The sequence below is a fragment of the Hemibagrus wyckioides genome, linkage group LG17 (assembly GCF_019097595.1).
Source record: "Hemibagrus wyckioides isolate EC202008001 linkage group LG17, SWU_Hwy_1.0, whole genome shotgun sequence".
Classification (NCBI taxonomy): Eukaryota; Metazoa; Chordata; class Actinopteri; order Siluriformes; family Bagridae; genus Hemibagrus; species Hemibagrus wyckioides.
In genome coordinates, this window is record NC_080726.1 from 24,352,449 (window position 1) to 24,366,976 (window position 14,528).

Below are 14,528 nucleotides of genomic sequence, written 5' to 3' on the forward strand. Positions count from 1 at the left end.
AGAGACCCATCCTTTCACAAATGTGTGTAGAAGCAGTCTGCATGCTTAGGTGCTGGATTTTATACACATGTGGCCATGGAATATGAATATATTATATGAATATAAATACGTGTGTTTATGTATTCATTGTATTAAATGTCTGTTGTGACTGCCTTAATTTAACTACAATGCTCTCTGTGATCTCTGTATGTACGGAAGCCCAGAGAGGCCATGTGATATTTTTGCTTTTGTTTTCTCGTGATCATGACTTAATTTTCTCGTGAAAAATAAATGTTTGACTAACAGGGTAGGGTGGTAAACTTTTTGCAGCATTCCACTGTATTGCATAGATCTGTATAACATTTGAATACTGAACAAGCCAAATTCGAGTCTTCCTGATCACACACACAGACTCTCTCTCTCACACACACTCACTGACTCACTCACACACACTCACTGACTCACTCACACACATACACACACACACTCACACACACTTGTCCTCTGATCCTCGCGCTGTGACGCCGCGGTCTGCGGATTGAAGTCTGCCGCCGTTTTCATATGAAATTTAAAGGAGACTGAGGAGATCAATCTGTGTAGAGTTTATGGACAATCGCAGAATTTTTAGGGGGGCGGAGTAGAAATGTTAGGGGGGCTAAATATATATATATATTTCATATACACACACACACATATACATATATATATATATGCCATGAAGTGCTATGTTGAACTTCCAGTGACCAGTGTGAGAGCGCGTGAGCGCGATAACACCAAACTTAACACACCTACTCCCCATTCACACCTGAGACACTAACGAGTCACATGACACTGGGGAGGGTAAATGGCTAATTGGGCCGAATTTGGACATTTCCACTTAGGGGTGTAGTCACTTTTGTTGCCAACGGTTTAGACATTAATGGCTGTGTGTTGAGTTATTTTGAGGGGACAGTAAATTTACACTGTTTTACAGGCTGGACACTCACTACTGTACATTGGAACAGAGTGGCATTTCTTCAGTGTTGTCACATGAAAAGATATAATAAAATATTTACAAAAGTGTGAGGGGTGTACTTACTTTTGTGAGATACTGTATGTGTGTATATATGTATGTAATATAAGTAAATATGGGTATGTATGTATATATATGTATATATATATGTATATAACAGGTCCAGTGTGGCACTTTGCAGCTTCAAACAGCCAGAAAAAAATATATGGAAATGCTGCTTGTGTGTTTAAGAAGACTGTTGTGTAATAACAATAAAAACCGGTGTGTAATCGTGATAAAAATGACTTGTTTATTTATATAAGAAAGGAGTTAAACAAATGAAGAAAATAAACAAATGAATAAAAATCAATGAAGACATTTTTAGGGATAAGAGAGGTGTACCCTGTGGGGGTGTCCAAGTAGATTATTTTAGTACTAGTTTTGGATCACAGGGTCACATGACCTAGAAGCTATTAAAGAAATAGTGTTTTTTTTAATATAAAAATTAAAATAAAAATAAAAGAAGAGATTCTTTGGGATACAATGAGGTGTACCTTGTGGAGGTGTCCAATTAGATCATTTTGGTACTAGTTTTGGGTCTCAGGGTCACATGACCTAGATGCTATTGAAGAAATAGTTTTTCTTTTATTAAAAATAAATTAATGATAGCAAATTAATTCACATGATACATAATTAATACTATCAATTAATTCAATTTTTATTTATAAATAAAAAATGCTGTTTGCAATGCCGCATGCCATATGTTTATTTAAGAAGAAATTAGAATAACTGGGGAACGTAGTCAGTTAAGTAACAAGTACCACATTTCGTTCGTACAGAAATTTGTCGACGGTCCCTAAACTGGAGCTTCCGAATGTCTGTCTAATGTCCGAATATCAAACTAACTTCACCGCGGTTCTGATTATGTCGAGATCACGAGAAAACAAAAGCAAAAATAATAATATCACATGGCCTCTCTGGGCTTCCGTACTGTAAGAAAAAAACAAACAAAACAGTAATGATGGCGATGATGATGACGATGGTGGTGGTGATGACGTCAGTGATGATGCGCTACAGGTGACCCCGGAAGTATCGCTGGATGATGTCACTTCACAGAGCTGATTAAGATGGCGCTCCGGCCCGGATCAGGGGGAGGTGGCAGGTACAGAAATCCGTCCATTTAACCTTTATGTCGTTCTCTGTGTTTTGTTTTTTAATGCAGCACTGTGAGTTCCGGTAGTGAACTGTGTGTTTATTATAATCCGGGAACGGGAATTTTTAAGTGCAACATATTCTGTGCCGCCTGGCTAGCTCGACGGCTAGCTAGCTAGCCTTCGGTTGTCACTTTGCTGTAGTTACGCTGCTCTAGCAGGCTAGCAGAAGCTAACAGGCTAGGCGTATTGTTCTGGCAATGTTGTTGTGGCAGATGTCGCCTACACATTTTTCTGTCTGCTATAAAATCATGTTTCTCTGGGACACATGGTTAAAATCGGTGATTTACAGACACGAAGGAGCGGTTCGACATCCTGCCGCTTCATGACGCCACCCAGACAGCAGCAGGCTCCTCCATATGACCAGGTGTTTCCGGTGTCCGCGCAGACACCTGCTCATAAACCGGTCATGGGATTTGCTCCTCCAGCCACTTTCACTTCTCCTTCATTAAAATTTTTAATCTCGGATGTAATCGTCATGAACGTGTTTATTTCTATGGCTCTTGAATATTCCGCTTGTGGCCTTGTTCACTAAAAGAAGATATAATTATTAGTCAGCCAACGCCTTTAAACCTCGTAAAGGGAACTGGATCAAGTACAGCTCTGTGAAGCACTTAACTAATAATAAGTAGTTATACATACACATCATGTCCATTATTGCTAGTTTTCACATTCACTCTAACAGCATGTAATCACACTACTGTTTGCGCTGACTGTAAATACACCGATCAGGCATAACATTATGACCACTCGCTACCACCTAATATCGTGTTGGTCCCCCTTTTGCTGCCAAAACAGCCCTGATCCGTCCTGCACTGTGTATTCTCACACCTTTCTATCAGAACCAGCATTAACTTCTTCAGCAATTTGAACAACAGTAGCTCGTCTGTTGGATCGGATCACATGGGCCAGGCTTCGCTCCCCACGTGCATCACTGAGCCTTGGCCGCCCATGACCCTGTCGCCGGTTCACCACTGTTCCTTCCTTGGACCACTTTTGATAGATACTGACCACTGCAGACCGGGAACACCCCACAAGAGCTGCAGTTTTGGAGATGCTCTGATCCAGTGGTCTAGCCATCACAATTTGGCTCAAATCCTTACGCTTGTCCATTTTTCCTGCTTCTAACACATCAACTTTGAGGACAAAATGTTTACTTTCTGCCTTCACTATATCCCATCCACTAACAGGTGCCATGATGAGATCATCAGTCCTATTCACTTCACCTCTCACTGCTCATGATGTTATACCTGATCGATGTATGTAGATACTAAAACCTGATTTCTGTTAGTGCTGGAGATTTCACAAGCGTACAGTAAAATTTCACATTTCCCTTTTACAAATGCAGAACTGATTCATTTTATGAATATCATCTAATGCTTTAAAAACATTTGATCATGATATTTATTCAGTGGAGTCTTTTATTATAAACTTTCCACCCGCTTGCAGTTAAACATTAACTTAATATTTTAAGTTAATTAACATTAACTTAAATATTTTATTTTGTCATGTTTTATTAGACGTGTTTCATTTGAATTTAATCGAATAATAAAACCGCAGAGCTCCTGGCTACGTCAGACAGTGGGGAGTTTAAAGAACCTGTGTAGTGTGCTGAATTCAGTAGCACTAATATGACCTAGGTCTACGTCTTTCAGAAAGTTTGGTCTCATTATTTATTTACTGGCAGAGCTGTAGCTGCTGGCGGAGGGCTTAAATAATGAACATTCAGCTCCACGCACCACAGCGCCTGGTAATACTGATCCCGCTGGTGAAACGGGGCAGCCGATATGCTCCGAACACCTCCGACGTCCTATTAAACAGTCCAGCAATATAGAAATACTAGATCACACACAAATGCCCGACTCTAAAGAGCTCTGTGTTGACAGATTAAGGATTTTACTGTGCTCCAAACTTGAGTGCAGAAATACATCACACCAGCAATGTCTTACTGGCCCTTTTGATTTTCTATTAAGTCAGCATGACCGCAGCTCACCTGGTGCTCTTGAAGCTGATTAAGCAGGTTGGAAGTGGAACCTGATCTAAATGCTAGGCAATCAAGCCAGCAAGCATTAGATAGGCTCAGCAATCAGGCTTGTTGGTTTTGAGGAGTTTTAAAACAAAATTGTTTGTGCATCATGAGAGGAACCACTTCAATTTGCAGGAACAGCAAAACAAAACAAAACAAAAATAAGATCAAGATAAAATTGCTCCTCAGGTGACCTGCAGTAATTGCTCTTCAGTTCTTTGAAAGACAAAGCCACATCCTGAATGCTAAGGCAAGCTACATGCTATGCACAAGGTTTTGTAGTGTCTAGTGTATGAGTTTTAGAAGGTTAGCATTTTCTCAAATGAAAGCCCAGTTTCCCAGCCAATGGCAAATGACGTCACAAGCAGCGTAATGTGACGGCGCTAGCTTTAGCAGAATACTATGAATCTTTAATATGTTATATTTCAGGTCATCGGCCATCCTGAAATAATTTTCTCATCCAGCTTCACTGCCTTGTAGCCCCGCCCCTTTTTCTCTACACAAGCAAATGTGTGAAGTGTCCAACGTTCCACACTTGGCTTTTCCAGTTGAAGAAATGCGTGTGTAAACACACTTCTCACATTTTTTACACTACAGTAATGATGAAGAATAGTGCACAAGTATGTAATTTAGGACACACCTAACGTGCCTAAGTAAAATATTTCATATAAGATGTGTTTTATTAGATGTTTCTTCATTCTAGTGTCATTATATTCGGATGTTCTTCTTGAAGCGCAGTATTCAGTAATTGTGTCTGCGGTAATGCTTTGATGCACTGATAGCTCCTGGGAGTTTAAGAGGTTATGTAAGTCTGACTGTTTTTCATTTTCTATTACAAAATAGCAGTGAAGAAGAGATCACTGTTGATTTTCTTCAGTGTTGATCTCTGGAATTAATTCACCGTAGAGATACAGCTGCATTGGGAGGTGCGTAAAGCCGTAAATCTGTAAGCTTCCCGATGCGTCACTGTGGACCAGCAGCTGGTCCAGAGGGTTTTACATCACACAGTCATTAACTTCACATTGTACCACTGTGTGTATGGCAGATCAGAGAAACAGGCACACACGCAAAACCTACACAGCTTTATTTATCACGGCTGACCTGACTCTGATGGAGATCCTCCCTCTCTGCCTGAATCTCTTTGCTGTGATGCCATGTTAGGGAAAACAGCTCCATCATGTGTCTACAAGCTGTTTCCAGGATGATTTCAGGACATTTATTAATATTGGAAGTAGCCTAAAAATCTGGAATTGTCAAAGAAGGAATTACAGAAGCAATTCTGCTCGTTGACCTGTGCCACTGCTTCAGTGAAGAACGGCAGTACTGAACTTTTCTTTATATAATACCTTTTAAACTTTCACCCAGAGCCCTGTGTCGTGTTTAAGTATGTCTATTATTTTGGCCAGATGTTTCATCTGCCATTGCATGTATGTACTTCTTTTGCTGATGACAAAAATGTGTGGACACTTGAGCACCAGTAAGTGAGCCTTCCTCAAACTGTTCACACAAAGAATGGTATATCATAGCATTACAATTTCCCTTTACTGGAATTAAGAGTATCAAACCTGCTCCAGCATGATAATGCCACTGTACACAAATCAAGCTCCATGAAGATATGGTTAGAGAAATTCAATGTGCAGCACTGAACAGCTTTAGGATAAACTGGAATCTGCCCCAGACCTTCTCTCCCAGCATAAGTGTGTGATTCTGTTGTAGCTGAATGAACAAAAATCAGCTCCAAAATCTAGTGGAAATCCTTCCTGAAATCTTGCACATGATGTTCAACAAGCTCATGTGAATGTGATGTTCAGGTGTCCACAATACTTTTGGTCATACAGTGTACAACATTATAAAGATTATTCAGAGCAAGCATGAGATATTTCACTGCTGCAACACCTCATCTCTTTTGTGTTCATCTCTTTCTAGTTTCATGTACCCTGTTGGAGGGGGACTTGGACCACCACAAGGTAAGATGATTGTGTACAAGCTTTCTGATTTGACAGTGTGGTACAGCTACTTTCATGGAGCTCATAAAGAGAAGGATTATAGAATGTAGAAAACATCCACTTTGAAACAATAATTTATTAACTTCCATGATAAAGTAGCGTTATATCGGAGTTGTGGCTGTTATGTCACTGTCATGCGTGTAAAAGTATTCAGTACTCTGACTGTTGTATGATTCCTGACAGGAATGATGCCCATGCAGCAACAGCAGCAACAGCAGGGATTTCCCATGGTCCCGGTCATGCAGCCCAATATGCAAGGCATGATGGGAATGAATTTTGGAGCCCAGATGCCAGCTGGACCGATGCCCATGCAGGTTGTCCGACATTACTTTTTTCTAAAACACTTAGGTCCAACAATTTGGTTTTAGCTTCGATCATGTAAATAAAATCATGATGTTCAGTGATTATATACATTTGTGGTAGTCATTATATATGTGTTGCCTTGGGAAAACTAATAACTAATTGTTGAAGCTTTGTAAATGGAGTTCTTTCCCATTCTTGATGATATTATAGACTGTAGATGATGGAATACCTAAATTCTTTGCAATTGTGCATTGAGGAACGTTGGACTATTTGCTCACGCATTTGTTCACATAGTGGTGAACTGCGCCCCATCCTGTTTGTGAATGACTGAGCCGTTTCAGGGATCCTCCTTTTTATACCGGGCTGCAAACCAATCAGGGTGCCCGTGCTGACCCCTGTGTACCGGCGAAAGCAGCAACAATGGGCACGTGAGCATCAGAACTGGACCCCGGAGCGATGGAAGAAGGAGGCCTGGTCTGATGAATCATGCCATGTTTTCTTTTACATCATTTGGATGGCCAGGTGCATGTGTATCTCTTACCTGGGGAACACATGGCACCAGGATGCTCTATGGGAAAAATTTAGGGATGACAGTCTCGCAATGATTTAATGGTGTAACATAGATTTAATGTTGTTGAACACCAGAGTTTAGTTGCTGTTTTCACCTGTTAAAGCTGCATAAAACAGCCATTCCCTCACCAGTATCTCTCTCTCTCTCTCTGTCTCTCTCTCTGTCTAAATACAACCTGTTTTTTTAAAGTGTAAACTCCTCCTTCCTGAAATGGGAAACTTTGTTAAAACACCTTTGTACAACCAAGTCACAGTCTATAAATGTTAAATAAATACATCACCAATACATACATACACACCTTCTGACCAGTCAGATTTGAGCATTCAGCCAAGCTTTGATATTGCACGTTTATTGAAGGATTCTAATTCTTTCCCTGTTACATCTCTCTGCAGGGCGGCATGGCCATGGGGATGCAAGCACCAGGTATGCAGTTCATGGGTCAGCCACAGTTCATGGGAATGAGGCCCACGGGGCCACAGTACCCTGCCGACCTGCAGAAACAGATGGCTGAGGAGCACCAGTGAGTCTCGTCGCTGTCACACTGCACAGCTGGAAATGTGTTGCAAAGTTCCCCACTGATTGTAGTTTTGTTTGAATGTGTGTTTATACAGAAAGCGCCTGGAGCAGCAGCAGCGCATGCTAGAGGAAGATCGGAAGAGGAGGCAGTTTGAAGAGCAGAAGCAGAAACTGCGTCTCCTGAGCAGTGTCAAACCCAAAGTGAGACGTGAAATCCTCATTGTTCTTTCTTCATTGAGAAAACATTTACTTAATTATGACACTTCACATAAAATAAGCATGGCATTACAAATTGCTTTTGTCTGTACAGACTGGAGAGAAGAGTCGAGATGATGCACTGGAAGCCATAAAAGGGAATTTAGATGGCTTCAGCAGAGATGCAAAGATGCATCCCACTCCATCTTCTCAATCTAAGAAACCAGGTACAGTCCTGACCTGCTCTTAGAAACACAACCTCACCACATTTTCCCCTTCTCTGATTACATCAGTCTCTGAAGGGTTTGAGAGTGACGGTAGCGTTGGCGCTACATAACCTTTATTATGAGGCAAAGAGACACGTCTATGGGAGAAGTTAATGTCCGTCATACTGTCTGTGTGTTTTAAGTGTGCATTTTCCCCCAATCCTACTGGATTTTCTGTTCTCATGATCTCCCTGTAGTGGATTCAACTCTTATTTTATATCCCCTACGAAATAGCCTGTGTTTATTTTCTTTTTTTCTACTTGAATTTCTCTCACCTGCCTTTTATCTTTTGGATTATTATTATTTTTCTATTTAAATGTCACTAATTAAACTTCACATCTTACATATATGTAAGAAATAGCCTTATACCTGTCCCCTGTGACACTGTAGTTCATCTGTTAAACACACCATGTGTGCTGTGAGTTGTTTCACTATTTTGTTGATTGTTTTTGCAGACTCATCGCCATCTCACTCCTCTGTTCCACCACACTCCCACTCCCCTGCTTTTGCAGAGGATGATGATGAATTTAGTGACTTTATACAAGGCCCTGTTGAGGCCTGTTTTCCCACTTCCTCCCTCCCTCTGCCCTCCTCTTCCTCAGGTGTCAATAGGTCACCTTTAGAGGCAGGACCTGGGCAGCGGCCCTCTTCCAGCCCTCTCCCTTTTTCCCATGCTCCCTCTCTGACCACACTCACTGTCCCTCACCACTCTTCTGTCATCTCCAGCTCCCAATCTACATTCCAAGGTAACTCCTGTCTCATTCTTTATTTTTATTTTCTCATCACTCATTCTCATTAGTGGCTTAAATGTGATTGCTGCTTTGGTTTTTGACCCCCAAGCTGTATTCGTAGGCAAGGTTAGGATGTGATTTGGACAGCATCTGACTCTGTAGGCATCTGATGCTCTTCTCCACTCGGTACTCTGACAGGCAAATCATCTTCTCACTGCTTGAGCTCACATTCACGACAGCTCTGTACGACTGCTCTTCCCGCACTACCTTTAAGGAAGTGTAGCTGGTTTGGTTATCATCTGTAATGAGCTAGTAAAATGTGCTAACGGAATGATTCTTGCTTACTTCATGGATAGATAATGTATACTTAAAATAAGTAGCAGTAGTCCTGACAATGTGAAGCTGTTTCTTATTATATTCTGAAGGCCATATTTAATCTATAATGTAATATTTCCAGATGCTCAGCTTGTAGAGTTCAGACTAAGTACAAAGCTTTTAAAACTACAAGTTACATATTCTGGTCTTTTTATACTACTGGATTGGTCAGTTAAGCTCAGAAGTAAATTGCAGAGAAAGGTAACAGTGATGAAGCTAGAGAAGACGCTTTCAGCTCCAATGGTAACTCCATCAGTTCCTTGCCTTGCTCTTTAGGCCCCTCTCTGGAGGAGAAGCTCTTCTCCTCGTGCGATCTAACAGCTGATAAAAAGGCTCAGGTTAACTTTAAGCCCTGCCAGACCATGTCAGAGCTGGCTCCCAAAGCTCAGGTATCAGTGCACTTCCAGAGTAGCACCAGAGCTCGCAACTGGGCCCATTACCCTGATGACCTCAGTGCTGCCTTCACTTTGGAGAAGACTCCTGAACCTCCAGCTGCCTCCCCAGCTCCCACAGCAGCAGACGCTCGGCCCGAACAGGCATCAAGTGCTAGTGGTGAGAGCAGAGCAGTTTGTGTACCTCACATTTATCCTTCAAACTTGTAGCTGGGTTCTCGGTCTTTCTCGATTTACTTAATCATACAGTGCTTCTGCAAATTATTTTGCAAGATGCATTTTTTAATGAGGAGCTTCTCCTATTGTTTACAATTACTCGGTGCATGCCTGTGTTTTATTTGATTATAAAACACCTTATATAACACCTTGACAAATTTCCTACTAACCGCATCCCAGTGTATAGGAGCAGAATTTCGGGGTAAAGAATAAAACATGCCTGAGTACTGTTAAATATATCCAACACAAAGCAGAGTTACTGTTACTATCCAAAAAAGCATGCCCCAAATGTTTTATTTCTTTTATACTGCATATTGATCTTTTCAAAAGTGACAGCTGCACAAAACTGGAGACCTGCATTTTTAACCCCTTCATTATTAATCTAAGGTTATGTGCTCTCTCTCTCTCTCTGCCATGCATGTCTTTATGAATTAGCAGCTACTATGGAATTGATATAAAATGATCAATATAAACCTGTAATTTGTCTCCCAACATGCAAATTAATCAACAGTTTATGACCAAGTATATACAAGAACTCAAGAGCTCTGTGGTATAATTAGGATCGTTTGGAGATCTACAGGATTTAAAGACGTGCCAGAGTCTGTTTTAAAGAGAATTCGACATGTTCCAAAGACTATCAAAAAATATCAGGAAATTCTGTCTGAATGTCCTTGTTTTCCTAAGAATAAATAGACTTGTTCAGTGAAGCGTCCTAAGCTAATGACTGCTTTAAAGTATATGAAACAAACCCAGTTTTTCCTTCAGCACAGGGAGATTTTTCTCCCTCAAGTCAGCCGTGTTTAGAGAAGCCTGACATCTGCTCTGCTAGCAGTGTGGAGAGAAAGACATTGTCCCCGGAGAGCCACTGGACTTTTACTCTGCTCACACTCTGCTCTTTCTCTGCATTTCTGGCTTTCTCATGCTTGCCAACTTTTATAAGGATTGCACCTATCAACGATTTCTTGTCTTTTAACAAATGAACTAACATGACATGATTCTAGATGAATGAGAGAACTTTTTCCCACCTGCTGTAAATGACATGCCTGATTTCTAATCTTGATGAAGATCCTTTTGGAAGTCTGACAGCTGCTCGCAGAGAGAGTCTCGTTCTGCTGGGTCTGGGTCTGTGGGTCTTACTGAACAAATGGGGAATTGTAGCATCAGCTGGAACATCTGTGCTGAGCACAGCAGGAGACGTGGTACTCGGCATGCTTACTTTATGATTCTGCTTCCACATCTCACTGCGTCATTCTCTTACCACAAGCAGGTGTTGGTGTCTATCCTCAACAAGAAATGCAGTCCTTGTTGCCAGCCTGGCTCTACAATGACTCTCTCATTCCAGGTAATTAGAAACGGAGTCCATTTTTCTGTCCAAGTATTGCTTTTAAAAGTGCACACTTTCTGTTGTTCAGAACTTCTCTCTTAAATATTGTGTCTCTCTCATGTCTCAGAGATGTTCAAGAAGGTTCTGGAGTTTACAATGACCCCAGCAGGCATCGACACAGCCAAACTCTATCCCATACTGATGTCATCAGGTCTGCCCCGGGAGGCTCTGGGTCAGATCTGGGCCTCAGCCAATCGTACCACACCAGGCAAGCTGACCAAGGAGGAGCTGTACACTGTGCTGGCCTTGATTGGAGTAGCACAGGTAACACAGAGTTAATGAAAGCTTTACTGTTTTAAATTATGACAAACCTGACAGATTAACAAAGTCCGGAAAGCAGTTATTGTAGAAGTATGGTGGTTTGTTAGGTCAGACTCTCACTTAAAACTCTTTTATAATCAATAAACAAGGCTCTGGTTTTTTTTTTAAGCTGGTGACTGATTTCACTTCCCAGCACATGTACCCATGCTCCCAGTGTCCCATCTCCGCTGTTATCACTGGGTTGCAGAAGTGCCAACATTTATGGTTTATTTTTCATTTTTGACCCTGTCTTTTGACATGCAAGGAAAACAAAGCTCCGCTAAAGCCAACACTTCAAGCCTAACATGAATAAAAGGATATAATGTGTGGATGCTGTCATAATTATAAAATAAACTTGGGCAGACAAGTTGTTATATTTGTTTAATATTTTATGTCTACAAATATGCCAGTAAACTGATTTACTACAGTTGTAGACAGAAGATTAGTATGTGCACTGTAATAAGATTTACTGCACTTTGTACACGCACAAGCATTTCAGCAGAATGCAGTTCAGTATTATTTCATACACTACATGTTTTATCATTCACGCATATGCTAGGGTCCTGAGGTGAAATTCTCCATCTTTGACTTCTAGGGTTTTTTTGTTCACAGTCCTATGGTATTATTGTGCAGAAGCCTGAAAAACGGCCAGCTGCTTTCTCTCTATTTGATATTGATCCACCAACTGCTTGAATGTCTGAAAGTTAATAAAACTGATGAAGCTAGATCCGGTTAATTTAGTCATTTTTGCTTATCTTGTGTTCAGCTCACTTTCAGACGTCTTACCATGGTGTGCTTTTGCTTTTGTTTGATAAAATGCACACAATGTACTAATGTGACTGACTTTCCTTTTAATATTATTATTTTTTGCTTATAGGGTGTGTGTGTGTGTGTGTGTGTGTGTGTGTGTATGCGTGTGCATAGAAAGGCTGGGTAATAATTGCCTGATGAAAGCTTCCTTATCTCCTTGAGCCCAAACACAACAGCTGGCCTCTGGGGGTGGGCAGAGCTAGCATTAAAGTGTGGCTTGTTGGTGCTCACACAATAAGAATGTAAATTTTCATCTTTTCTCCCTGGATATCGGGGGGGGGGAATTTGGCTTCAATACATAATTTAGGAAAACCTCTTAGTCTGCTTCTGGTGATTAATTGTGCTGAGAGTTTAAGGAGGATTAATACTTTTTAATTCTGAACTTTTCTGGTCTTCTGCTCCAGAGTGGACTTCCAGTGATGAGTCTGGACATCCTGAGTCAGTTCCCTACTCCTCCAGTGCCCAATTTGCCTGCAATGGCCATGACTATGCCGGCTGTCCTGACGCACCAGCAGCCTATAATGCCCCCTGCTTCGCCTGCTGTCATGCCAATGGCCTCCAACTCACTGGCACAACCATCCAACAGCTTCATCGCCAACTTCCCACCTGTCCAGGTAACTCGCTTGAATAAGTGTGACTGCTGTGGTGTAAGGTGAACGTGTCAAATCAGAAGTAGCAGTTCTGTTACTGAAAACCACTTGCTTATGCAGGAGTCGTTCAGTTCCAGGACCCGAGCAGTTACTTATGGGCAAAGTCTGTAAACCTCCACTTGCCCAGTAGGTCACGTAGTTTAATCTGACTCTAGCAGTTTTCTTTCTTCAGAACCACTTGTCCAGTTTGAGACAAACATATATCTGATGCACTTTTATGTTGTTTTCCTCCAGGGAACCAAGGTAGATGATGATGATTTCCAGGACTTTCAGGAGGCTCCAAAAGCTGGAGATGATTCATTCACTGATTTTCAAGGAGAAACAGGAGGAACATTCCCCCCTGTAACCTCCTCTCAAAGCAGGTGAGAGGGGAACGCTGATCACAATGAGCATGTTCTACAGTCAGGAGACAAAAGTATCAGACACTTTTGTTTCTACAGAGCCATCTTTGCAGCTTTTTAAAAATAATAATATTATAAATAATAAATATATACATATTAATAATTAATAATAATTAATAATAATAAAAATATTTGTAAATAATACAACTAAAAAGAGATTAATAATGTCAGTAATTACCTTTTCCAGTTTTAATTTTGTCCCATTCCTCTTGACTAATCATCTCCAATGCCCAAAGTTCAAGAATGTCTCTCTGACCTACCTGCATCTTAAAAGTCCTCCTTTAATTCTCAGAGGGAATTCAGAAGATGGGCTGGTGTTGGTTCATGTTTAATCAGTTGAGCTTAGCTTTCAGGTGACTCAGGTGTGCTCTGAGATTGGACAGCCCTGGGTTAGACCACACATGGGTCATTTGGGGTTATTGTCTTGTTGAAATGTCCATCTTCCCTCCAAATTCAGTTTCTTGTGTAATGACTTGACATTCCTCCCTAATCTGTTCAGGTATATGATGTGTAATGAGAAGCAGCTCCTTATCATGTTCTCATCTGTGCGTGGGTATGATGTTCAGATCGTAGGCACAACCCAAATCAGGTTATATGGTCCCAAATGAGTTCTGATTTGGAAATGCTTTTAGACGTGACTCTCTTTTAAAAGAGGAGTTTTGTGTGTGGTTTAGAAACCGAGATCATTATGATGGTGTTGGTTGTTTATTATTCTCAGTGTAAGCTCTGTTCTTGCTAATTTCAGGTCATCCTACAACTCCTTTCTTCTTTCTCACCTTCCTTATCATTGGCCTGAGAGCGTGTTGGGTTGTGAAATCATCTCGGTGATGAATCTGTCCAGTGATGATGATGATGATGCATTAGACTTTTTTGACTACTGTCAAAACAACTTTACTGACAGGAACATTTAAAGGCTTTGCTACGGCTCTGTAAGATGTCCCCTACACGAAGCACCTTCATCTTCACCATGATTGCTGTGTCCCATGTCCTGTGTATTCATGCTTATAAGTACATAGTCACAAAGCCTGTGTAAATTTGAAGTGACTATATACACCGGGAGTCTATTAAATAACCAGAACAAAAGTGTCCGAAAGCGTATTTCTCCCTTATTCTGTTGATTCAGCGTTTTGAGTAAATCTGTATTCACTGCCATCCAGTCGTGTTGCGTCAGATGCTAATGCGAGTATGTTTCTGCTCAGTGAGTT

General features: G+C 41.0%; 1 protein-coding gene across 13 annotated transcripts in view; it reads left to right on the forward strand.

Annotated features, from left to right (window-relative positions):
- Window positions 1-2,052: 2,052 nt before the first annotated feature.
- The window catches only part of synrg (synergin, gamma), a 32,149-nt gene continuing 19,673 nt past the window's right edge, over window positions 2,053-14,528 (forward strand). For 6 of the 13 annotated variants that reach the window (XM_058414363.1, XM_058414360.1, XM_058414361.1 and 3 more), the window contains exons 1-12: window positions 2,093-2,132; window positions 6,134-6,174; window positions 6,397-6,527; window positions 7,480-7,607; window positions 7,699-7,804; window positions 7,914-8,025; window positions 8,520-8,810; window positions 9,447-9,722; window positions 11,043-11,120; window positions 11,230-11,426; window positions 12,677-12,886; window positions 13,157-13,284. In XM_058414363.1, coding sequence (XP_058270346.1) covers window positions 2,098-2,132; window positions 6,134-6,174; window positions 6,397-6,527; window positions 7,480-7,607; window positions 7,699-7,804; window positions 7,914-8,025; window positions 8,520-8,810; window positions 9,447-9,722; window positions 11,043-11,120; window positions 11,230-11,426; window positions 12,677-12,886; window positions 13,157-13,284 — 1,733 coding nt within the window. In that variant the 5' untranslated portion in view covers window positions 2,093-2,097. Of the gene's footprint in view, window positions 2,133-6,133; window positions 6,175-6,396; window positions 6,528-7,479; window positions 7,608-7,698; window positions 7,805-7,913; window positions 8,026-8,519; window positions 8,811-9,446; window positions 9,723-11,042; window positions 11,121-11,229; window positions 11,427-12,676; window positions 12,887-13,156; window positions 13,285-14,528 lie in introns of all 13 variants that reach the window. The other 7 variants (XM_058414356.1, XM_058414358.1, XM_058414366.1 and 4 more) reach the window with 5 other exon arrangements.